The following is a 27,758-nucleotide window of genomic DNA, read 5'->3' on the forward strand; positions in this document are numbered from 1 at the left end:
AAAAAAAGTGTATGTATCTCGCACGTACACAACCACACTAGGCCCCAATTACTATTGTTTGTACCCCTAAAAGGCTAGATGAGGAGTAGGGGGGGTATGGAACAGGCAGCACCCTCAAACCTTCAGAAGTATGAGATGAACCCCAACAACTTGGAAAGGTGGATCTCTCTCACACGTACCGACACAGACTATCCCCCAATTTAACTGATCCCCAAAGGTTTTTGATTAAATAGCGGAATAGAAAATATGATCCCAAAAAAGTGTATGTATATCACACGTACACAACCACACTAGGCCCCAATTACTATTGTTTGTACCCCTAAAAGGCTAGATGAGGAGTAGGGGGGGTATGGAACAGGCAGCACCCTCAAACCTTCAGAAGTATGAGATGAACCCCAACAACTTGGAAAGGTGGATCTCTCTCACACGTACCGACACAGACTATCCCCCAATTTAACTGATCCCCAAAGGTTTTTGATTAAATAGCGGAATAGAAAATATGATCCCAAAAAAGTGTATGTATATCACACGTACACAACCACACTGGGCCCCAATTACTATTGTTTGTACCCCTAAAAGGCTAGATGAGGAGTAGGGGGAGTATGGAACAGGCAGCACCCTCAAACCTTCAGAAGTATGAGATGAACCCCAACAACTTGGAAAGGTGGATCTCTCTCACACGTACCAACACAGACTATCCCCCAATTTAACTGATCCCCAAAGGTTTTTGATTAAATAGCGGAATAGAAAATATGATCCAAAAAAAGTGTATGTATATCACACGTACACAACCACACTAGGCCCCAATTACTATTGTTTGTACCCCTAAAAGGCTAGATGAGGAGTAGGGGGAGTATGGAACAGGCAGCACCCTCAAACCTTCAGAAGTATGAGATGAACCCCAACAACTTGGAAAGGTGGATCTCTCTCACACGTACCGACACAGACTATCCCGCAATTCAATTGATCCTCAAAGGTTTTTATTGAATAGCGGAATAGGAAATATGATCAAAAAAAGTGTATATATCTCGCACGTACACAACCACACTAGGCCCCAATTACTATTGTTTGTACCCCTAAAAGGCTAGATGAGGAGTAGGGGGGGTATGGAACAGGCAGCACCCTCAAACCTTCAGAAGTATGAGATGAACCCCAACAACTTGGAAAGGTGGATCTCTCTCACACGTACCGACACAGACTATCCCCCAATTTAACTGATCCCCAAAGGTTTTTGATTAAATAGCGGAATAGAAAATATGATCCCAAAAAAGTGTATGTATATCACACGTACACAACCACACTGGGCCCCAATTACTATTGTTTGTACCCCTAAAAGGCTAGATGAGGAGTAGGGGGAGTATGGAACAGGCAGCACCCTCAAACCTTCAGAAGTATGAGATGAACCCCAACAACTTGGAAAGGTGGATCTCTCTCACACGTACCAACACAGACTATCCCCCAATTTAACTGATCCCCAAAGGTTTTTGATTAAATAGCGGAATAGAAAATATGATCCAAAAAAAGTGTATGTATATCACACGTACACAACCACACTAGGCCCCAATTACTATTGTTTGTACCCCTAAAAGGCTAGATGAGGAGTAGGGGGAGTATGGAACAGGCAGCACCCTCAAACCTTCAGAAGTATGAGATGAACCCCAACAACTTGGAAAGGTGGATCTCTCTCACACGTACCGACACAGACTATCCCGCAATTCAATTGATCCTCAAAGGTTTTTATTGAATAGCGGAATAGGAAATATGATCAAAAAAAGTGTATGTATCTCGCACGTACACAACCACACTAGGCCCCAATTACTATTGTTTGTACCCCTAAAAGGCTAGATGAGGAGTAGGGGGGGTATGGAACAGGCAGCACCCTCAAACCTTCAGAAGTATGAGATGAACCCCAACAACTTGGAAAGGTGGATCTCTCTCACACGTACCGACACAGACTATCCCCCAATTTAACTGATCCCCAAAGGTTTTTGATTAAATAGCGGAATAGAAAATATGATCCCAAAAAAGTGTATGTATATCACACGTACACAACCACACTGGGCCCCAATTACTATTGTTTGTACCCCTAAAAGGCTAGATGAGGAGTAGGGGGAGTATGGAACAGGCAGCACCCTCAAACCTTCAGAAGTATGAGATGAACCCCAACAACTTGGAAAGGTGGATCTCTCTCACACGTACCAACACAGACTATCCCCCAATTTAACTGATCCCCAAAGGTTTTTGATTAAATAGCGGAATAGAAAATATGATCCAAAAAAAGTGTATGTATATCACACGTACACAACCACACTAGGCCCCAATTACTATTGTTTGTACCCCTAAAAGGCTAGATGAGGAGTAGGGGGAGTATGGAACAGGCAGCACCCTCAAACCTTCAGAAGTATGAGATGAACCCCAACAACTTGGAAAGGTGGATCTCTCTCACACGTACCGACACAGACTATCCCGCAATTCAATTGATCCTCAAAGGTTTTTATTGAATAGCGGAATAGGAAATATGATCAAAAAAAGTGTATGTATCTCGCACGTACACAACCACACTAGGCCCCAATTACTATTGTTTGTACCCCTAAAAGGCTAGATGAGGAGTAGGGGGGGTATGGAACAGGCAGCACCCTCAAACCTTCAGAAGTATGAGATGAACCCCAACAACTTGGAAAGGTGGATCTCTCTCACACGTACCGACACAGACTATCCCCCAATTTAACTGATCCCCAAAGGTTTTTGATTAAATAGCGGAATAGAAAATATGATCCCAAAAAAGTGTATGTATATCACACGTACACAACCACACTAGGCCCCAATTACTATTGTTTGTACCCCTAAAAGGCTAGATGAGGAGTAGGGGGGGTATGGAACAGGCAGCACCCTCAAACCTTCAGAAGTATGAGATGAACCCCAACAACTTGGAAAGGTGGATCTCTCTCACACGTACCGACACAGACTATCCCCCAATTTAACTGATCCCCAAAGGTTTTTGATTAAATAGCGGAATAGAAAATATGATCCCAAAAAAGTGTATGTATATCACACGTACACAACCACACTGGGCCCCAATTACTATTGTTTGTACCCCTAAAAGGCTAGATGAGGAGTAGGGGGAGTATGGAACAGGCAGCACCCTCAAACCTTCAGAAGTATGAGATGAACCCCAACAACTTGGAAAGGTGGATCTCTCTCACACGTACCAACACAGACTATCCCCCAATTTAACTGATCCCCAAAGGTTTTTGATTAAATAGCGGAATAGAAAATATGATCCAAAAAAAGTGTATGTATATCACACGTACACAACCACACTAGGCCCCAATTACTATTGTTTGTACCCCTAAAAGGCTAGATGAGGAGTAGGGGGAGTATGGAACAGGCAGCACCCTCAAACCTTCAGAAGTATGAGATGAACCCCAACAACTTGGAAAGGTGGATCTCTCTCACACGTACCGACACAGACTATCCCGCAATTCAATTGATCCTCAAAGGTTTTTATTGAATAGCGGAATAGGAAATATGATCAAAAAAAGTGTATGTATCTCGCACGTACACAACCACACTAGGCCCCAATTACTATTGTTTGTACCCCTAAAAGGCTAGATGAGGAGTAGGGGGGGTATGGAACAGGCAGCACCCTCAAACCTTCAGAAGTATGAGATGAACCCCAACAACTTGGAAAGGTGGATCTCTCTCACACGTACCGACACAGACTATCCCCCAATTTAACTGATCCCCAAAGGTTTTTGATTAAATAGCGGAATAGAAAATATGATCCCAAAAAAGTGTATGTATATCACACGTACACAACCACACTGGGCCCCAATTACTATTGTTTGTACCCCTAAAAGGCTAGATGAGGAGTAGGGGGAGTATGGAACAGGCAGCACCCTCAAACCTTCAGAAGTATGAGATGAACCCCAACAACTTGGAAAGGTGGATCTCTCTCACACGTACCAACACAGACTATCCCCCAATTTAACTGATCCCCAAAGGTTTTTGATTAAATAGCGGAATAGAAAATATGATCCAAAAAAAGTGTATGTATATCACACGTACACAACCACACTAGGCCCCAATTACTATTGTTTGTACCCCTAAAAGGCTAGATGAGGAGTAGGGGGAGTATGGAACAGGCAGCACCCTCAAACCTTCAGAAGTATGAGATGAACCCCAACAACTTGGAAAGGTGGATCTCTCTCACACGTACCGACACAGACTATCCCGCAATTCAATTGATCCTCAAAGGTTTTTATTGAATAGCGGAATAGGAAATATGATCAAAAAAAGTGTATGTATCTCGCACGTACACAACCACACTAGGCCCCAATTACTATTGTTTGTACCCCTAAAAGGCTAGATGAGGAGTAGGGGGGGTATGGAACAGGCAGCACCCTCAAACCTTCAGAAGTATGAGATGAACCCCAACAACTTGGAAAGGTGGATCTCTCTCACACGTACCGACACAGACTATCCCCCAATTTAACTGATCCCCAAAGGTTTTTGATTAAATAGCGGAATAGAAAATATGATCCCAAAAAAGTGTATGTATATCACACGTACACAACCACACTGGGCCCCAATTACTATTGTTTGTACCCCTAAAAGGCTAGATGAGGAGTAGGGGGAGTATGGAACAGGCAGCACCCTCAAACCTTCAGAAGTATGAGATGAACCCCAACAACTTGGAAAGGTGGATCTCTCTCACACGTACCAACACAGACTATCCCCCAATTTAACTGATCCCCAAAGGTTTTTGATTAAATAGCGGAATAGAAAATATGATCCAAAAAAAGTGTATGTATATCACACGTACACAACCACACTAGGCCCCAATTACTATTGTTTGTACCCCTAAAAGGCTAGATGAGGAGTAGGGGGAGTATGGAACAGGCAGCACCCTCAAACCTTCAGAAGTATGAGATGAACCCCAACAACTTGGAAAGGTGGATCTCTCTCACACGTACCGACACAGACTATCCCGCAATTCAATTGATCCTCAAAGGTTTTTATTGAATAGCGGAATAGGAAATATGATCAAAAAAAGTGTATGTATCTCGCACGTACACAACCACACTAGGCCCCAATTACTATTGTTTGTACCCCTAAAAGGCTAGATGAGGAGTAGGGGGGGTATGGAACAGGCAGCACCCTCAAACCTTCAGAAGTATGAGATGAACCCCAACAACTTGGAAAGGTGGATCTCTCTCACACGTACCGACACAGACTATCCCCCAATTTAACTGATCCCCAAAGGTTTTTGATTAAATAGCGAAATAGAAAATATGATCCAAAAAAAGTGTATGTATATCACACGTACACAACCACACTGGGCCCCAATTACTATTGTTTGTACCCCTAAAAGGCTAGATGAGGAGTAGGGGGAGTATGGAACAGGCAGCACCCTCAAACCTTCAGAAGTATGAGATGAACCCCAACAACTTGGAAAGGTGGATCTCTCTCACACGTACCGACACAGACTATCCCGCAATTCAATTGATCCTCAAAGGTTTTTATTGAATAGCGGAATAGGAAATATGATCAAAAAAAGTGTATGTATATCACACGTACACAACCACACTAGGCCCCAATTACTATTGTTTGTACCCCTAAAAGGCTAGATGAGGAGTAGGGGGAGTATGGAACAGGCAGCACCCTCAAACCTTCAGAAGTATGAGATGAACCCCAACAACTTGGAAAGGTGGATCTCTCTCACACGTACCGACACAGACTATCCCGCAATTCAATTGATCCTCAAAGGTTTTTATTGAATAGCGGAATAGGAAATAAGATCAAAAAAAGTGTATGTATCTCGCACGTACACAACCACACTAGGCCCCAATTACTATTGTTTGTACCCCTAAAAGGCTAGATGAGGAGTAGGGGGGGTATGGAACAGGCAGCACCCTCAAACCTTCAGAAGTATGAGATGAACCCCAACAACTTGGAAAGGTGGATCTCTCTCACACGTACCGACACAGACTATCCCCCAATTTAACTGATCCCCAAAGGTTTTTGATTAAATAGCGAAATAGAAAATATGATCCAAAAAAAGTGTATGTATATCACACGTACACAACCACACTGGGCCCCAATTACTATTGTTTGTACCCCTAAAAGGCTAGATGAGGAGTAGGGGGAGTATGGAACAGGCAGCACCCTCAAACCTTCAGAAGTATGAGATGAACCCCAACAACTTGGAAAGGTGGATCTCTCTCACACGTACCGACACAGACTATCCCGCAATTCAATTGATCCTCAAAGGTTTTTATTGAATAGCGGAATAGGAAATATGATCAAAAAAAGTGTATGTATCTCGCACGTACACAACCACACTAGGCCCCAATTACTATTGTTTGTACCCCTAAAAGGCTAGATGAGGAGTAGGGGGGGTATGGAACAGGCAGCACCCTCAAACCTTCAGAAGTATGAGATGAACCCCAACAACTTGGAAAGGTGGATCTCTCTCACACGTACCGACACAGACTATCCCCCAATTTAACTGATCCCCAAAGGTTTTTGATTAAATAGCGGAATAGAAAATATGATCCCAAAAAAGTGTATGTATATCACACGTACACAACCACACTGGGCCCCAATTACTATTGTTTGTACCCCTAAAAGGCTAGATGAGGAGTAGGGGGAGTATGGAACAGGCAGCACCCTCAAACCTTCAGAAGTATGAGATGAACCCCAACAACTTGGAAAGGTGGATCTCTCTCACACGTACCAACACAGACTATCCCCCAATTTAACTGATCCCCAAAGGTTTTTGATTAAATAGCGGAATAGAAAATATGATCCAAAAAAAGTGTATGTATATCACACGTACACAACCACACTAGGCCCCAATTACTATTGTTTGTACCCCTAAAAGGCTAGGAGTAGGGGGAGTATGGAACAGGCAGCACCCTCAAACCTTCAGAAGTATGAGATGAACCCCAACAACTTGGAAAGGTGGATCTCTCTCACACGTACCAACACAGACTATCCCCCAATTTAACTGATCCCCAAAGGTTTTTGATTAAATAGCGGAATAGAAAATATGATCCCAAAAAAGTGTATGTATATCACACGTACACAACCACACTAGGCCCCAATTACTATTGTTTGTACCCCTAAAAGGCTAGGAGTAGGGGGAGTATGGAACAGGCAGCACCCTCAAACCTTCAGAAGTATGAGATGAACCCCAACAACTTGGAAAGGTGGATCTCTCTCACACGTACCAACACAGACTATCCCCCAATTTAACTGATCCCCAAAGGTTTTTGATTAAATAGCGGAATAGAAAATATGATCCCAAAAAAGTGTATGTATATCACACGTACACAACCACACTAGGCCCCAATTACTATTGTTTGTACCCCTAAAAGGCTAGGAGTAGGGGGAGTATGGAACAGGCAGCACCCTCAAACCTTCAGAAGTATGAGATGAACCCCAACAACTTGGAAAGGTGGATCTCTCTCACACGTACCAACACAGACTATCCCCCAATTTAACTGATCCCCAAAGGTTTTTGATTAAATAGCGGAATAGAAAATATGATCCAAAAAAAGTGTATGTATATCACACGTACACAACCACACTAGGCCCCAATTACTATTGTTTGTACCCCTAAAAGGCTAGGAGTAGGGGGAGTATGGAACAGGCAGCACCCTCAAACCTTCAGAAGTATGAGATGAACCCCAACAACTTGGAAAGGTGGATCTCTCTCACACGTACCAACACAGACTATCCCCCAATTTAACTGATCCCCAAAGGTTTTTGATTAAATAGCGGAATAGAAAATATGATCCCAAAAAAGTGTATGTATATCACACGTACACAACCACACTAGGCCCCAATTACTATTGTTTGTACCCCTAAAAGGCTAGGAGTAGGGGGAGTATGGAACAGGCAGCACCCTCAAACCTTCAGAAGTATGAGATGAACCCCAACAACTTGGAAAGGTGGATCTCTCTCACACGTACCAACACAGACTATCCCCCAATTTAACTGATCCCCAAAGGTTTTTGATTAAATAGCGGAATAGAAAATATGATCCCAAAAAAGTGTATGTATATCACACGTACACAACCACACTAGGCCCCAATTACTATTGTTTGTACCCCTAAAAGGCTAGATGAGGAGTAGGGGGAGTATGGAACAGGCAGCACCCTCAAACCTTCAGAAGTATGAGATTGTGTTCACTGTACCCCACAAAGATTGAGTTCACTGCACCCCACAATGATTGTGTTCACTGCACCCCACAAAGATTGTGTTCACTGCACCTCACAAAGATTGTGTTCACTGTACCCCCCAAAGATTGTGTTCACTGCACCCCACAAAGATTCTGTTCACTGTACCCCACAAAGATTGTGTTCACTGCACCCCAAAAAGATTGTGTTCACTGCACCCCAAAAAGGATGTTGTTCACTGCACCCCAAAAAGGATGTTGTTCACTCCACCCCAAAAAGATTGTGTTCACTGCACCCCACAAAGATTGTGTTCACTGCACCCCAAAAAGATTGTGTTCACTGCACCCCAAAAATGATTTTGTTCACTGCACCCCAAAAAGGATTTTGTTCACTGCACCCCAAAAAGGATGTTGTTCACTCCACCCCAAAAAGATTGTGTTCACTGCACCCCACAAAGGATTTTGTTCACTGCACCCCAAAAAGATTGTGTTCACTGCACCCCAAAAAGGATGTTGTTCACTGCACCCCAAAAAGGATTTTGTTCACTGCACCCCAAAAAGATTGTGTTCACTGCACCCCACAAAGGATTTTGTTCACTGCACCCCACAAAGATTGTGTTCACTGCACACCAAAAAGGATTGTGTTCACTGCACCCCAAAAAGATTTTGTTCACTGCACCCCAAAAAGATTGTGTTCACTGCAGCCCAAAAAGATTGTGTTCACTGCAGCCCAAAAAGATTGTGTTCACTGCAGCCCAAAAAGATTGTGTTCACTGCAGCCCAAAAAGATTGTGTTCACTGCAGCTCACACACAGAAAAATGGATGTGGATCACTGACACCTGCCTATCTCCAATCCCACACCACACAGCAATATCGATTGTAGTTTGTAGAACACAGTTTCCCTAAAATTCAGCAGACTCTGTCCCTAACAGGATTGAGAAGAGATCGTAGATCAGGATTGAGTGCAGATTCACCCCACCCCCCACACAGCAATATCGATTGTAGTTTGTAGAAGACACTGACCCTATAATTCAGCAGACTCTATCCCTAAAATGCCTACAACTCGCCCTGCCTAAACACTCCGACCTGTCCCTCAATTCTATCCGGACACAAATGGTTTTTTCCTGCCTATCTTTCCCTAATCAGCAGCCAGCACGTTGATGTGTGCTCTGTCCCTGAATCTAAGCAGCATAATGACGCCGCTGCGGCTGCCTCGAACTTATAAAGACTTGGTCACATGCTTCAGACGGCCAATCACAGCTACTGAGACATTTGCAGGCATGGCTGGGATGGCTTAAGGCACACCAGTTAAACGATTGTTGATTGGCTGTTGAAAGCCCGCCATGAAAAGAGCGCCAAAGCATGCAAAACCCGGAAATAAAACGACCGAACACGGATTTTTACCCGAACATACAGTAAAGTGTCCGTGTCCGTGTTCGGGTACAAAAAATCCAATTATTCGGTACGAACACGAATAATACAGTCCGTGTTCGCTCAACACTACTCTTGTACTATCATTTCTATTGACTGTTACTTTTTATAGCTTTCAGCACTAAATTTCACTGCCTGTATGTCACGTATTCAGCCTTCAGCTCCTGGTATAGAAACATTTCCAAAAGACCAATTATGACATGTTATACAGTATCTCACAAAAGTGAGTACACCCCTCACATTTTTATAAATATTTTATTATACCTTTTCATGTGACAACACTGAAGAAATGACACATTGCTACAATGTAAAGTAGTGAGTGTACAGCTTGTATAACAGTGTAAACTTGCTGTCCCCTCAAAATAGCTCAACACACAGCCATTAATGTCTAAACCACTAGCAACAAAAGTGAGTACACCCCCAAGTGACAATGTCCAAATTCGGCCTAATTAGCCACTTTCCCTCCCCGGTGTCATGTAACTCATTAGTGTTACAACAAGGCCTCAGGCGTGAATGGGGGTAGATGTGTTAAATTTGGTGTTTTTGCTCTCACTCTCTCATACTGGTCACTGGAAGTTCAACATGGGACCTCATGGCAAAGAACTCTCTGAGGATTTGAAAAAAAAGAATGGTGCTGGAAAATAATGGTGGTCACACAAAATATTGACACTTTAGCCCAATTTGGACATTTCCACTTAGGGGTGTACTCACTTTTGTTGCCAGCAGTTTAGACATTAATGGCTGTGTGTTGAGTTATTTTGAGGGGACAAAAAATGTACACTGTTATACAAGCTGTACACTTACTACTTTACATTATAGCCAAGTGTCATTTCTTCAGTGTTGTCACATGAAAAGAATATTTACAAAAATGTGAGGGGTGTACTCACTTTTGTGAGATACTGTATATTGAAGCACTACCAAGGATTCTGATATGCTTCAGATATCTGAACTATGTACAAAATAATGCTATGGTTATTATATAGTTGTAGGATCCAAAATATTTTAGTGACTCCTTACAGGAATTGTATAGTATATCATGAACACACACAGTTGTTAAATTTTAGTTAGACAGCCAATTGTAATTTTTTTAAGCATGCCAAGACCTTGTTTCATTTGCAATATTCAAGGAATATGCATGCCAAAGTAAACCGGTATCTAGCAAAAGCATAAATAGGAACCCTTGCATATGAAGAACATTAGAGATGACCTTTTGAAGCCGGGCAAGATAGACCGTTCGTTAATTTCTACACTGGTATCTTTTCAGCTGGGCAATAACCATAGGAGTTTATGCACATATAACAATATTAGGATAGTAAAAAAATAAAATTTTTAATAATATAACATTCCAGCTGTGATTATAAGAATATAATATCCACCATCAGTATAAAGTAATGTAAGTGAGATATTGATTATATTTTTTTAACTTTACACGTTATTTACAAGTTATTGGTTTGAAGATTGTGTGTGTTTTTTTCTCTTAATGTAGAGCTAACTGCAAAACTTTTTTTTTTAGTTTTGGATAGAATGCAGAGGGATTAGAACGCTTGTCAGCTTTTATTGCAGTCTGTGCCCCCGTTAAGGTGATTTATCCTCTCTATTTGTTCTGTTTATCATTATCATTGATGGTGAAAGTAAAAGAAAATCCCAAATTTTGGAATTGCCTTCATTTTAAGGGAATTCCTCTAACTTCCTGTTTGGCTATGGACAAGAAGTGAAGGTAACTCTCCGCAACGAGGCACAGATGGTAAAAAATATTTTTTTTTTACAGGGGTTATAAGAGCCGGTTCACATTAGCGCGACTTGTCAGGCGACTTGTCCATTGACCGCTACAGGACCCGTTCTAATAGGACCGACACAAAAAGGGTCCTGTACTATTTCGGGGTGACCTCGGAGTGACTTGCATAGACTTCCATTATGTGAAGTCCCTGCAAGTCACTCCGAAGTCGTGGTGCAATGTAATGCACAAGTCGCCCCCGAAGTAGTAAGGATTCGTGACGCGCTAATGTGAACCGGCTCTAACTCTCCCTTGTTCTATCTAACATGGGAAACAAAAACAACAAAAAGTTTTGCCTATAGTTCTACTTTATTAGCTTTAAATCTGCTCAGCCATCACATTTTTGACCTATGATACACTTTTATTTTTAATTTAGGATTGGGTAGAGATGAGTCAATATCGCTTGGCTTTAGATACACTTAAAGATTATGATTAGTGTTGAGCGAACACGGACTGTATTATTCGTGTTCGTACCGAATAATTGGATTTTTTGTACCCGAACACGGACACGGACACTTTACTGTATGTTCGGGTAAAAATCCGTGTTCGGTCGTTTTATTTCCGGGTTTTGCATGCTTTGGCGCTCTTTTCATGGCGGGCTTTCAACAGCCAATCAACAATCGTTTAACTGGTGTGCCTTAAGCCATCCCAGCCATGCCTGCAAATGTCTCAGTAGCTGTGATTGGCCGTCTGAAGCATGTGACCAAGTCTTTATAAGTTCGAGGCAGCCGCAGCGGCGTCATTATGCTGCTTAGATTCAGGGACAGAGCACACATCAACGTGCTGGCTGCTGATTAGGGAAAGATAGGCAGGAAAAAACCATTTGTGTCCGGATAGAATTGAGGGACAGGTCGGAGTGTTTAGGCAGGGCGAGTTGTAGGCATTTTAGGGATAGAGTCTGCTGAATTATAGGGTCAGTGTCTTCTACAAACTACAATCGATATTGCTGTGTGGGGGGTGGGGTGAATCTGCACTCAATCCTGATCTACGATCTCTTCTCAATCCTGTTAGGGACAGAGTCTGCTGAATTTTAGGGAAACTGTGTTCTACAAACTACAATCGATATTGCTGTGTGGTGTGGGATTGGAGATAGGCAGGTGTCAGTGATCCACATCCATTTTTCTGTGTGTGAGCTGCAGTGAACACAATCTTTTTGGGCTGCAGTGAACACAATCTTTTTGGGCTGCAGTGAACACAATCTTTTTGGGCTGCAGTGAACACAATCTTTTTGGGCTGCAGTGAACACAATCTTTTTGGGCTGCAGTGAACACAATCTTTTTGGGGTGCAGTGAACAAAATCTTTTTGGGGTGCAGTGAACACAATCCTTTTTGGTGTGCAGTGAACACAATCTTTGTGGGGTGCAGTGAACAAAATCCTTTGTGGGGTGCAGTGAACACAATCTTTTTGGGGTGCAGTGAACAAAATCCTTTTTGGGGTGCAGTGAACAACATCCTTTTTGGGGTGCAGTGAACACAATCTTTTTGGGGTGCAGTGAACAAAATCCTTTGTGGGGTGCAGTGAACACAATCTTTTTGGGGTGGAGTGAACAACATCCTTTTTGGGGTGCAGTGAACAAAATCCTTTTTGGGGTGCAGTGAACAAAATCATTTTTGGGGTGCAGTGAACACAATCTTTTTGGGGTGCAGTGAACACAATCTTTGTGGGGTGCAGTGAACACAATCTTTTTGGGGTGGAGTGAACAACATCCTTTTTGGGGTGCAGTGAACAACATCCTTTTTGGGGTGCAGTGAACACAATCTTTTTGGGGTGCAGTGAACACAATCTTTGTGGGGTACAGTGAACAGAATCTTTGTGGGGTGCAGTGAACACAATCTTTGGGGGGTACAGTGAACACAATCTTTGTGAGGTGCAGTGAACACAATCTTTGTGGGGTGCAGTGAACACAATCATTGTGGGGTGCAGTGAACTCAATCTTTGTGGGGTACAGTGAACACAATCTCATACTTCTGAAGGTTTGAGGGTGCTGCCTGTTCCATACTCCCCCTACTCCTCATCTAGCCTTTTAGGGGTACAAACAATAGTAATTGGGGCCTAGTGTGGTTGTGTACGTGTGATATACATACACTTTTTTGGGATCATATTTTCTATTCCGCTATTTAATCAAAAACCTTTGGGGATCAGTTAAATTGGGGGATAGTCTGTGTTGGTACGTGTGAGAGAGATCCACCTTTCCAAGTTGTTGGGGTTCATCTCATACTTCTGAAGGTTTGAGGGTGCTGCCTGTTCCATACTCCCCCTACTCCTAGCCTTTTAGGGGTACAAACAATAGTAATTGGGGCCTAGTGTGGTTGTGTACGTGTGATATACATACACTTTTTTGGGATCATATTTTCTATTCCGCTATTTAATCAAAAACCTTTGGGGATCAGTTAAATTGGGGGATAGTCTGTGTTGGTACGTGTGAGAGAGATCCACCTTTCCAAGTTGTTGGGGTTCATCTCATACTTCTGAAGGTTTGAGGGTGCTGCCTGTTCCATACTCCCCCTACTCCTAGCCTTTTAGGGGTACAAACAATAGTAATTGGGGCCTAGTGTGGTTGTGTACGTGTGATATACATACACTTTTTTGGGATCATATTTTCTATTCCGCTATTTAATCAAAAACCTTTGGGGATCAGTTAAATTGGGGGATAGTCTGTGTTGGTACGTGTGAGAGAGATCCACCTTTCCAAGTTGTTGGGGTTCATCTCATACTTCTGAAGGTTTGAGGGTGCTGCCTGTTCCATACTCCCCCTACTCCTAGCCTTTTAGGGGTACAAACAATAGTAATTGGGGCCTAGTGTGGTTGTGTACGTGTGATATACATACACTTTTTTGGGATCATATTTTCTATTCCGCTATTTAATCAAAAACCTTTGGGGATCAGTTAAATTGGGGGATAGTCTGTGTTGGTACGTGTGAGAGAGATCCACCTTTCCAAGTTGTTGGGGTTCATCTCATACTTCTGAAGGTTTGAGGGTGCTGCCTGTTCCATACTCCCCCTACTCCTAGCCTTTTAGGGGTACAAACAATAGTAATTGGGGCCTAGTGTGGTTGTGTACGTGTGATATACATACACTTTTTTTGGATCATATTTTCTATTCCGCTATTTAATCAAAAACCTTTGGGGATCAGTTAAATTGGGGGATAGTCTGTGTTGGTACGTGTGAGAGAGATCCACCTTTCCAAGTTGTTGGGGTTCATCTCATACTTCTGAAGGTTTGAGGGTGCTGCCTGTTCCATACTCCCCCTACTCCTCATCTAGCCTTTTAGGGGTACAAACAATAGTAATTGGGGCCCAGTGTGGTTGTGTACGTGTGATATACATACACTTTTTTGGGATCATATTTTCTATTCCGCTATTTAATCAAAAACCTTTGGGGATCAGTTAAATTGGGGGATAGTCTGTGTCGGTACGTGTGAGAGAGATCCACCTTTCCAAGTTGTTGGGGTTCATCTCATACTTCTGAAGGTTTGAGGGTGCTGCCTGTTCCATACCCCCCCTACTCCTCATCTAGCCTTTTAGGGGTACAAACAATAGTAATTGGGGCCTAGTGTGGTTGTGTACGTGCGAGATACATACACTTTTTTTGATCATATTTCCTATTCCGCTATTCAATAAAAACCTTTGAGGATCAATTGAATTGCGGGATAGTCTGTGTCGGTACGTGTGAGAGAGATCCACCTTTCCAAGTTGTTGGGGTTCATCTCATACTTCTGAAGGTTTGAGGGTGCTGCCTGTTCCATACTCCCCCTACTCCTCATCTAGCCTTTTAGGGGTACAAACAATAGTAATTGGGGCCCAGTGTGGTTGTGTACGTGTGATATACATACACTTTTTTTGGATCATATTTTCTATTCCGCTATTTAATCAAAAACCTTTGGGGATCAGTTAAATTGGGGGATAGTCTGTGTCGGTACGTGTGAGAGAGATCCACCTTTCCAAGTTGTTGGGGTTCATCTCATACTTCTGAAGGTTTGAGGGTGCTGCCTGTTCCATACCCCCCCTACTCCTCATCTAGCCTTTTAGGGGTACAAACAATAGTAATTGGGGCCTAGTGTGGTTGTGTACGTGCGAGATACATACACTTTTTTTGATCATATTTCCTATTCCGCTATTCAATAAAAACCTTTGAGGATCAATTGAATTGCGGGATAGTCTGTGTCGGTACGTGTGAGAGAGATCCACCTTTCCAAGTTGTTGGGGTTCATCTCATACTTCTGAAGGTTTGAGGGTGCTGCCTGTTCCATACTCCCCCTACTCCTCATCTAGCCTTTTAGGGGTACAAACAATAGTAATTGGGGCCTAGTGTGGTTGTGTACGTGTGATATACATACACTTTTTTTGGATCATATTTTCTATTCCGCTATTTAATCAAAAACCTTTGGGGATCAGTTAAATTGGGGGATAGTCTGTGTTGGTACGTGTGAGAGAGATCCACCTTTCCAAGTTGTTGGGGTTCATCTCATACTTCTGAAGGTTTGAGGGTGCTGCCTGTTCCATACTCCCCCTACTCCTCATCTAGCCTTTTAGGGGTACAAACAATAGTAATTGGGGCCCAGTGTGGTTGTGTACGTGTGATATACATACACTTTTTTGGGATCATATTTTCTATTCCGCTATTTAATCAAAAACCTTTGGGGATCAGTTAAATTGGGGGATAGTCTGTGTCGGTACGTGTGAGAGAGATCCACCTTTCCAAGTTGTTGGGGTTCATCTCATACTTCTGAAGGTTTGAGGGTGCTGCCTGTTCCATACCCCCCCTACTCCTCATCTAGCCTTTTAGGGGTACAAACAATAGTAATTGGGGCCTAGTGTGGTTGTGTACGTGCGAGATACATACACTTTTTTTGATCATATTTCCTATTCCGCTATTCAATAAAAACCTTTGAGGATCAATTGAATTGCGGGATAGTCTGTGTCGGTACGTGTGAGAGAGATCCACCTTTCCAAGTTGTTGGGGTTCATCTCATACTTCTGAAGGTTTGAGGGTGCTGCCTGTTCCATACTCCCCCTACTCCTCATCTAGCCTTTTAGGGGTACAAACAATAGTAATTGGGGCCTAGTGTGGTTGTGTACGTGTGATATACATACACTTTTTTTGGATCATATTTTCTATTCCGCTATTTAATCAAAAACCTTTGGGGATCAGTTAAATTGGGGGATAGTCTGTGTTGGTACGTGTGAGAGAGATCCACCTTTCCAAGTTGTTGGGGTTCATCTCATACTTCTGAAGGTTTGAGGGTGCTGCCTGTTCCATACTCCCCCTACTCCTCATCTAGCCTTTTAGGGGTACAAACAATAGTAATTGGGGCCCAGTGTGGTTGTGTACGTGTGATATACATACACTTTTTTGGGATCATATTTTCTATTCCGCTATTTAATCAAAAACCTTTGGGGATCAGTTAAATTGGGGGATAGTCTGTGTCGGTACGTGTGAGAGAGATCCACCTTTCCAAGTTGTTGGGGTTCATCTCATACTTCTGAAGGTTTGAGGGTGCTGCCTGTTCCATACCCCCCCTACTCCTCATCTAGCCTTTTAGGGGTACAAACAATAGTAATTGGGGCCTAGTGTGGTTGTGTACGTGCGAGATACATACACTTTTTTTGATCATATTTCCTATTCCGCTATTCAATAAAAACCTTTGAGGATCAATTGAATTGCGGGATAGTCTGTGTCGGTACGTGTGAGAGAGATCCACCTTTCCAAGTTGTTGGGGTTCATCTCATACTTCTGAAGGTTTGAGGGTGCTGCCTGTTCCATACTCCCCCTACTCCTCATCTAGCCTTTTAGGGGTACAAACAATAGTAATTGGGGCCTAGTGTGGTTGTGTACGTGTGATATACATACACTTTTTTTGGATCATATTTTCTATTCCGCTATTTAATCAAAAACCTTTGGGGATCAGTTAAATTGGGGGATAGTCTGTGTTGGTACGTGTGAGAGAGATCCACCTTTCCAAGTTGTTGGGGTTCATCTCATACTTCTGAAGGTTTGAGGGTGCTGCCTGTTCCATACTCCCCCTACTCCTCATCTAGCCTTTTAGGGGTACAAACAATAGTAATTGGGGCCCAGTGTGGTTGTGTACGTGTGATATACATACACTTTTTTGGGATCATATTTTCTATTCCGCTATTTAATCAAAAACCTTTGGGGATCAGTTAAATTGGGGGATAGTCTGTGTCGGTACGTGTGAGAGAGATCCACCTTTCCAAGTTGTTGGGGTTCATCTCATACTTCTGAAGGTTTGAGGGTGCTGCCTGTTCCATACCCCCCCTACTCCTCATCTAGCCTTTTAGGGGTACAAACAATAGTAATTGGGGCCTAGTGTGGTTGTGTACGTGTGATATACATACACTTTTTTGGGATCATATTTTCTATTCCGCTATTTAATCAAAAACCTTTGGGGATCAGTTAAATTGGGGGATAGTCTGTGTCGGTACGTGTGAGAGAGATCCACCTTTCCAAGTTGTTGGGGTTCATCTCATACTTCTGAAGGTTTGAGGGTGCTGCCTGTTCCATACCCCCCCTACTCCTCATCTAGCCTTTTAGGGGTACAAACAATAGTAATTGGGGCCTAGTGTGGTTGTGTACGTGCGAGATACATACACTTTTTTTGATCATATTTCCTATTCCGCTATTCAATAAAAACCTTTGAGGATCAATTGAATTGCGGGATAGTCTGTGTCGGTACGTGTGAGAGAGATCCACCTTTCCAAGTTGTTGGGGTTCATCTCATACTTCTGAAGGTTTGAGGGTGCTGCCTGTTCCATACTCCCCCTACTCCTCATCTAGCCTTTTAGGGGTACAAACAATAGTAATTGGGGCCTAGTGTGGTTGTGTACGTGTGATATACATACACTTTTTTTGGATCATATTTTCTATTCCGCTATTTAATCAAAAACCTTTGGGGATCAGTTAAATTGGGGGATAGTCTGTGTTGGTACGTGTGAGAGAGATCCACCTTTCCAAGTTGTTGGGGTTCATCTCATACTTCTGAAGGTTTGAGGGTGCTGCCTGTTCCATACTCCCCCTACTCCTCATCTAGCCTTTTAGGGGTACAAACAATAGTAATTGGGGCCCAGTGTGGTTGTGTACGTGTGATATACATACACTTTTTTGGGATCATATTTTCTATTCCGCTATTTAATCAAAAACCTTTGGGGATCAGTTAAATTGGGGGATAGTCTGTGTCGGTACGTGTGAGAGAGATCCACCTTTCCAAGTTGTTGGGGTTCATCTCATACTTCTGAAGGTTTGAGGGTGCTGCCTGTTCCATACCCCCCCTACTCCTCATCTAGCCTTTTAGGGGTACAAACAATAGTAATTGGGGCCTAGTGTGGTTGTGTACGTGTGATATACATACACTTTTTTTGGATCATATTTTCTATTCCGCTATTTAATCAAAAACCTTTGGGGATCAGTTAAATTGGGGGATAGTCTGTGTCGGTACGTGTGAGAGAGATCCACCTTTCCAAGTTGTTGGGGTTCATCTCATACTTCTGAAGGTTTGAGGGTGCTGCCTGTTCCATACCCCCCCTACTCCTCATCTAGCCTTTTAGGGGTACAAACAATAGTAATTGGGGCCTAGTGTGGTTGTGTACGTGCGAGATACATACACTTTTTTTGATCATATTTCCTATTCCGCTATTCAATAAAAACCTTTGAGGATCAATTGAATTGCGGGATAGTCTGTGTCGGTACGTGTGAGAGAGATCCACCTTTCCAAGTTGTTGGGGTTCATCTCATACTTCTGAAGGTTTGAGGGTGCTGCCTGTTCCATACTCCCCCTACTCCTCATCTAGCCTTTTAGGGGTACAAACAATAGTAATTGGGGCCCAGTGTGGTTGTGTACGTGTGATATACATACACTTTTTTTGGATCATATTTTCTATTCCGCTATTTAATTTAACTGGGCCTCCATGCGAGACCTGTGTGCCTTGTTGCGCTGTTTTGAGTACTCCACCAACATGGCCAGTGGCAATGACGCCGTTCTCAGCTTAACTATCCCACTTCTATGCCTCCTTGAAAAAACAATTCGGGCGATGATGGAAGAGGATGTGGCACAGGATGAGGAGGAGGAGGAGGATGAAGAGGTAACATTTCCAAGGCTTTCAGGGCAGTCATTCGCAAGGGGCTCCGAGGGTGGGTTCCTGCACACGCAAACGCCAGGGACGCAATTGTCCAGCAGGGGCACAGTTCTGGAGGATGAGGAGGATGAGGAGGAGGAGGAGCTGGAGGAGGAGATGGAACCATGTTCACAGCAGGGTGGCACCCAGGCCAGCTCATGGCCATCACTGGTGCGTGGCTGGGGGGATACAGAGGACACGGACGATACACCTCCCACAGAGGACAGCCTTTCGTTGCCTCTGGGCAGCCTGGCACACATGAGCGATTACATGCTGCAGTGTCTCCACAACGACCGCCGAGTTGCCCACATTCTAACTTGTGCTGATTACTGGGTGGCCACGCTGCTGGATCCCCGTTACAAGGACAACGTACCGTCCTTAATTCACTCACTGGAGCGCGATCGCAAGATGCGCGAGTACAAGCGCACGCTGGTAGACGCCATGCTGCTGGCATTCCCATCTGACAGCGGGGCCACAGTGGAAGCACAAGGCAGAGGAGGAGGAGGAGGAGGTCGCCAACGCAACCAGGGCACCGCCAGCACCTCAGAAGGCAGGGTTAGCATGGCCGAAATGTGGAAAAGCTTTGTCAGCACGCCACAACAAACAGCAGCACCAGCAGCTCAGATGGAACGTCTTAGCAGGAGGCAGCATTTTACCAACATGGTGGAGCAGTATGTGTGCACACGCCTACATGTAGTGAATGACGGGTCTGCCCCCTTCAACTTCTGGGTCTCCAAATTGGGCACATGGCTTGAGCTTGCCCTTTACGCCTTGGAGGTGCTGGCGTGCCCTGCAGCCAGTGTATTATCTGAACGGGTATTTAGCACGGCTGGGGGCGTTATAACAGACAAGCGCAGCCGCCTGTCCAGAGACAATGTGGACAAGCTCACGTTCATTAAAATGAACCAGGCATGGATCCCACGGGACTTTTCCGTACCTTATGCAGAATAGCAATGGATACCGACCTTACCCACCCATTGTTCCATTTTTGCTCTTTCTCACTCTTTTGGGGTGTACCCTCATTTAAAATTTTTGAAAAGAAGCAGTGTTGGCTACCTCGTCCTCCTCCTCAGGGCCAGATTAATGTAGGGGCTATTGGAGCTGCAGCTCCAGGCCCCTACCTTTTATATAGGCCCCGGGTTGGCCATATTCACTGTTACCGCTCTTCTGTCACTTGTAAACACAGAAGTCTGGCTTCTATGCTCGCTTCCCCAGGCAGCACCCTCAGAACCTCCCCACACAGCGTGAAGGCCGGACAAGGAGGGACAGTTGGCGATGCATGGATGTGTTTATGGGCTTCAGAGACAGCATCCCATGTTGAATTAGGCATGCATGGCTGCACCCTTCCTCCTCTGGGTGCATGGCAAGGCACGGCCCTTAAGGCCCTTCAAAATCCTCAGCACCAAGCCCATGATGCTGTTAATCCGGCCCTGGTCCTCCTCCACCGCCGCTTCCACCTACACCGCCCATAGGTGTGCGCAGCCTATTGCATTAAGGTGTGCACCCCAAAGTTGAAATACACATGCATGTGTTTGCCAGCAGGGAGAGTAATGTATCGGGGCCATGTACCTGTAGGCAAGGAGAAATAGAGCAGAGCAGGTCCCAGGGAGATCTTTCCCATCTCCTCACTGGCAATGCTATGTGCCCTAGGTGATTAGGGTGTGCCCAGGCACACCCAGCACACCCTGTGCGCACGCCTATGTCACCGCCACATCCACCACCACCTCAACCTCCCTCCTACTCCATATGGGCCTCGTCCTTCAGAGATGAAGAAGAACATTGTTTTATTTTTCTGTTTTTTTTTTGTTGTTTTAAGTTATTTCCCTATCCACATTTGTTTGCAGAGCACTTGCCATGCTCTTAATTACGTTTTGCTGCCATTTGCAGCACTCTAGCCCTTTCCTTTGGTGTTTTAGAGCCATTTTAGTGCCTTAAAGTTCGGGTCCCCATTGACTTCAATGGGGTTCGGTGTCCGGGAAAAGTTCGGTAAAAGTCCGGGACACGGACCCGGACTTTTTTTTAAAGTTCGGCCGAACCCGTCGAACACGGACATCTAGGTGTTCGCTCAACCCTAATTATGATGTACAAGACTTATAAAAAAAATTGAGAACAGATTAATCCCTACCTCATTGCTACATTGCTACCATCTATGACTATAGCTCTTAAATTGTTGGAAGTATGGTTGCTGTCCTCGGTATGATTTCTTAGTTCAGTGTCTTCTGTGTCGATGCACCCACGAGCCACCAGCCTTGGCATGAATGTTTTTGGCGACGCTGCATCTCTGCCAGCTTGCGCTATGTTTCCTGTAATTATAAGCTCCTGTAAAACATCGTTATCCAGTGCCTTCTCACCCAGCTTCTCCAATGCTTTCTTTATATCTTCTTCTGCATAGCCAAGTTTTTGAAACCAAACTAGTTTTCTGTCTTGTCCATTCATGTTGTTGAGTTGGGCTCAGTAGAATAGTTTTTATTTGCTTTTCTCATTTGCTTTTACAAATCAGATGGGTCCAAAGGATTTCCAGGAAAGCACTGAATGTGTTTTTTTTCCAGCTACATTCTGCTTTGGTGAGCACTTGGCGTGGCAGTGAATGAAAGTAAATGTAACTGTTCCAGATCAGAGAAAAAGAAAGAGAATGTCAGTGAACTTTAATAAGAACAATGAAACAAGCCGCATCACATGGTTTTACATTTTTTTTTTATAATTTTGGGTCAGGAAGTCATGTTACAAATAACTAGGGGATTTTCTATTAGTCATAGCTGTCTAGCAGCCAAATGTTGCTGTTTTCACTGCTGTGTAGCAATGTGAAAACATGACTAATGAAAATTAGCACACTAAAGTAATTACTGATTTTTATGAACCCAACGCACTGGTAAGTTTGATTTTTTTTTTTCTTACTTTTTCTAAATTCTTTGCCCATTCCTCATTAAAGCCCACCAACCTTTTTATTTTATTTTTTTGGGCAGAGCAGGGAAGTTTTCTTCCTCTAAGGTTTTTTTTATTTTTGTGGGTTTCCATATTTTCCTATTCCCTCAATTTCTGTTGGGATAGGAAGTTATGGGACACAGACAAAAAACTTTTAGTAGAGTTAGAAAAGGTTGTAAAGTCTGACAATGTTTTCATTACTGCCAGTGCCTCCCTGTAACCATAGACAACTTTACCCCCTATTTCTTGTATAGGTGTCATAGGGAAAACCTCTCCAGTGGGGCCTATCCCCAGGAACGAAAACCACCACAGTGGGGCCACAATCAGAAATAAAAGAATGACATAAAATGTCATTCTTCTCACTTTATCTAAAACTAAAAACATTGCCTGGAGTTAGGCTTTTAAACTTTTTGGCATGCAAAATATTTCTCTTTCTACGCCAGAAATGTTTGTTTGCTGACAGTCACCTAAACTAATGCTGGCCATACACGTACAGGAATTTCGGCCGTTTGCAGACTGAACGATTATTCTTCGGATCGAAAGCGAATTGGCCACTAACTTACAGAATAAACTCTTTTACATAATCGTTTTCACGATCATAATGATCGTTTGATAACATGCACAATATGAGTCCGAATATTATTTTCGTTTCAATTTTACCATACACATAAAAACTTTCGTAGAAACGATAAAAGTTTTTGCTATGGACCCATCGACATTAGCAGGGGACACGATCAAAATCGTCGGTAAACTTGTGTTCACTAACGTCCTGATTTTCGAACGATCGTTCCTAAAACGACCATTTTCGGCCGAAATTCTGTGCGTGTATGGCCAGCTTAAGAATCCTCTTGATCAAAGCAGAACTTAACTGTATCTGAGCACCACAAACTGAAAATGCTATTTAACAATTTTTTTTACCACTTTGAATAGGTATGTGATTTTGTGCAGGGGTGCTCAGGGGTGCACGCGTACCGCCGGTGCGCCGCTCCTGCTGTGATTAGACACGGCGGGAGCCAATCAGCGAGTCCAGCAGCCACGATGGCTACTGGCTGCCGGCCACCCGCGATCGTGCAGGAGAATGACAGAGCGGCCATCTGCCTATGTAAACAAGACAGACGGCTGTTCTGTCACAGAGGAAGAGTGAGATCTTGTGTTTCAGCTAAGCTGAAACCCAGATCTCTCTTTTCCTCTAGCACATATATCCCCCCATACAGTTAGAAAGCATTCCCTAGGAGCATGTTTAACCCCTTGTCAGTGTCATTTATACAGTAACAGTGCATTTTTTTAACACTGTATTGGTGTCACTGGTCCAGAAAAAGTGTCACTAGGTGTCAGATTTGTCCACCGCAATGTCGCAGTCCAGCTAAAAATCACTGATCGCTGCCATTACTAGTAAAAACAATAAGAAAAAATAAAAATGCCATAAAATCTATCCCATAGTTTGTAGACGCTATAGGTCTTTGCGCAAACCAATCAAAATACACTTATTAGGATTTTGTTTTACCAAAAATATGTAGCAGAATACATATTGGCCTAAAAAATTCATGAAAAAATTTGATTTTTTAAATTTTTTTATTGGAAATGTTTTATAGCAGAAAGTATAAAATATAGTTTTTTTGTTTTTTTCAAAATTCATATAAAAAAATGTGAAAAATATTGTTACAGTAAAACCTTGGATTGCGAGCATAATTTGTTCCGGAAACATGCTTTTAATCCAAAGCACTCTTATATCAAAGCGAATTTCCCCATAGGAAATAATGGAAACTCAGATTATTCGTTCCACAACCATTTATTCATAAATCCTTCAATTTATAGTCCATATAAAAAGATTATAGCATTGCGATAGGTTGTGTAACAATAAAATGTCCATCCACAAATAGCCGCTTCCACAAGGGGATTAGAAGTAAAATCCAGCAGGAGCTACAGGGTATCAAAGAGAAGAGAGGTGCCTCTAAGTGTAGCAATATGGTTCCATTTAATGAAGGTACAACATTTAGCAACTCACATGGTTGATGTATAAAAGAGGCACATCTAAGTATGCAGGCATCCGGGGTAAAGCTGTCCACATAAACCATCTTCTGCACTGCCGGCTGTCAGTCTGTAATCCTGAAGACCACCCTGCAGTAAAGCGATCTGAACGCGAGGGGCAGCATGGAAAGGATGACGTAGATGACGGTGCGGAGGATGGTCTATGTGGACAGCTTTACCCCTGATGCCTGTATCCTTAGATGTGCCCCTTTTAATCATCAACCATGTGAGTTGCTAAATGTTGTACCTTTATTAAATTTATCCATATTGCTGCACTTAGAGGCGCCTCTCTTCTCTTTTATACTCAGCTGTGACTTGAGGCTACTTGTATATCAAGACATCGCTTGTATATCAAGTCAAAATTTATTTGAAAATTTTGCTTGTCTTGCAAAGCGCTCTTAAACCAAGTTACTCTCAAACCAAGGTTTTACTGTATTTTTTTTAAATTGTTGCTCTTTTTTTGTTTATAGTGCAAAAAATAAAAATCGCACAGTTGATCAAATACCACCAAAAGAAAGCTATATTTGTGGGAAAAAAAAGTCAATTTTATTTAGGTACAGCGTCACCCGACCGCACAATTGTCAGTTAAAGCAAGGCAGTGTTGTATCGCAAAAAATGGCCTGGGTAAAGGAGGTAAAAAAACTTTCCAGAGCTGAAGTGGTTAATATTCAAAGCAAACTCGCCCATGCATCCCTGTCTCCATGCTTAATTTTGTTGAGAAATCATTTTAAAAAATACCCCATAGCAATTTTAGCTGCGCCCATCTTTAGTACGAGCAGATAATTCATGTAACATTGTTTTTATGGAATCCATCTGCCCTTAGCCCAGGCATGCAGCCAGGAGGGTGTGCTTAGCTGAGAAAGCCCCTCCCCATTTCCATGACAAGGGGTTTAGAGACAGTTCTGTGATATTGGCCAACATCCCTAAATGACTAGCAAAAATTTAAAGCCCATCCTCCCCATCTCCAGGTGAAAGAGAAAAAATGCCCATAAAGATTCCTTGATGTATGACATAATTTTGGCCTCGGACAGAAACCAGGAAGCAACTGAAATGTAAAAAAAAAAAACAAGTAAATATAATATACATTCCTCTATACAACTACATACAACATACATCTATTTGCTAATGCTAGTAGCATAAGGATTAAAAATTGTTAAAGTAGCAGAAAAGGCAGTATCTTTATTTTTGCCTACAAGTAAGCTTATATTAAAGCTTACCTGTGGGGTAAATGAATTGCTCCTAAATGTGCACTGTATATATTCTAGACAGCAACACGTCACAGGCGCATGGGTTCTGAAGGAACCGCATACCTGTGCTGTTCCTTCACAGCCCGGTGCCACAGGTGTGACTTCTGTATGCATGTGCGGGAGTGACGTCATTGCGGCTCGACCATTCAAGCCGTCGCAGCCCGCATCCTGTCAACCCAGAAGGAAGGCCGAGTTAAGATAGAAGCTTCTGCAGCGGTGATAGCGTGCCACTGGAGGGCTTCAATTTAAGGTAAGTCTTTCATAATGCGTACATGCAATTTCGTATGCAATGCATACTAGCACATTATGCCTTTGCCTTGCATTGGTTGTTTTTTAGTTTTTTCCTTTCTAAACCTTTACGAATACTAACAATATGTACCAGAGGAGACAACCTAAGCTGAAAGAAAACACAATAGTTTTTTGGCAGTATTTCGGGTTGTGTAGGTGCGTACTGCTACAAGTGATCCATCCACACCAAAAAACGATATGAATATCAACAGGCAGCATCACCATCTATTACAAAAGTAGAAAAGTTTTATTTCCTTTATAGTAGATAGTCAAATTTAAAACAGCGCTGGCATATACAAAATAACAAGCAGTAATAATGATTATAAATATAATGAACAAATTGATATAAAACATTTCAAAGATAAATAAATAAATAATAAGTCCTTTTAAAAGTGATTAAAATCCCAAAAAAAGTGCTTGAGTGCAGATATTCTATTCAAGGTGCTCAAAGGTGACAGGTGGCCCCTCTTGGTTCCCTACTCACCGCCACAATTGATATATATCGCTTGAAATATCAATAAAGATGTTGCAACCAGGCTCCTTCTGAGGATATCACAAGACCGCTAATATCTCCTATATGGGACTGGTCCAAGTCTCCTCCGTGGACCCCAAGTGAAAAGACAAAAGGACCGCATATAGTGTAGTATGTTTATAAAATGTATTGCCCCAATATAATAAAAAACATACTCACAAACAAAAAGTAAATAGATCGCAGTGTATGAGAAAATGGTGGTGGACGCCGCTGGTAGCGTGCGTTCCACTGCCGATCCAGGAAGTAAACCGGAAGTGACGATGCGTCCGAGCAGCACCGGAAGTGCGTCAACGCGTTTCGCCCGCCTATTTGGGCGTTTTCCTTTATATACTTACAGTATATTTGGCCTCCTCAAAAACACTTTCTAAGGCAAGCAATCAGGGTTGTCATTAACACAGGGCAAAAGGGGCAGCTGCCCTGGGCCCAGTCATTGTTATGAGGCCCAAGGCAGCTTCCCCTTGAGCCCGCACTGCTCTCAAATAGTTGATAAGTGGATTCGGGAGGGCCCAAAAAAAAGTTTGCCCAGGGTCCAATCAATATTAAAGACGGCCCTGCAAGCAACACACATATAATATAAATCAAAGTTTCTCAACCATTTCTCAGTCACGGCACTCTTTAAAAGTATGCAAAATCTCAATGCACCTCAGTCTAAAATGTCTAGTCTAAAAACCATAAATGTTAGGTATCAACAGGAGGCCTGAGCCTGGGGCAATTGCACACAGATGGTTCAATGAATTGAAACATACATCAGAAGCCCCTTTCACATCAGGGGTTCCCCATCACATTAGAGGTTCCTCATCACATCCGAGCACCCCTCTATATCACAGTACAGCCTTCACATTGAAGTCCCCCATCAGAGAAACCTGAATCATACAGTTACCCGTCATCTCCATTGCGGGATCTTATGGTCTGGTAAGCAGCCTGTTTGCCCTTACAAGCATGGTGGTGACACAGAAGCACTTAATTTAAAGTTGTTTTTAGTACAAGAGCACTTTTCTTGCACCTGGATAGACTTTGTTTAGATTTTCATTTTTTATTTTGATGTATGTGTAGCACGACCCCCCCACAGGGGCTGCGAAGTATGTTCACTTCCTCCGCACTCCCCTGACTCTGAGGCCCCTCCAACCTGCTGGGCACTATTGGTTCTGACATAGTAACTCAGAGAAACAACAATGACACTTAAATATCAGTGTATCAATTTACTGATGTAATAAAGGAA

The 27,758-nt window shown here is 43.0% G+C and overlaps 1 protein-coding gene across 1 annotated transcript in view; it reads right to left on the reverse strand.

The window, feature by feature from the left end:
• The window catches only part of ZC3H12D (zinc finger CCCH-type containing 12D), a 55,054-nt gene extending 32,995 nt beyond the window's left edge, over positions 1-22,059 (reverse strand). Inside the window, exon 1 of the mRNA XM_082249363.1 lies at positions 21,648-22,059. Coding sequence (XP_082105489.1) covers positions 21,648-21,958 — 311 coding nt within the window. The 5' untranslated portion in view covers positions 21,959-22,059. The remainder of the gene's footprint in view (positions 1-21,647) is intronic.
• Positions 22,060-27,758: the final 5,699 nt, after the last annotated feature.

Source organism: Pelophylax lessonae (assembly GCF_965119305.1).
Source record: "Pelophylax lessonae genome assembly, chromosome: 3".
Lineage (NCBI taxonomy): Eukaryota > Metazoa > Chordata > Amphibia > Anura > Ranidae > Pelophylax > Pelophylax lessonae.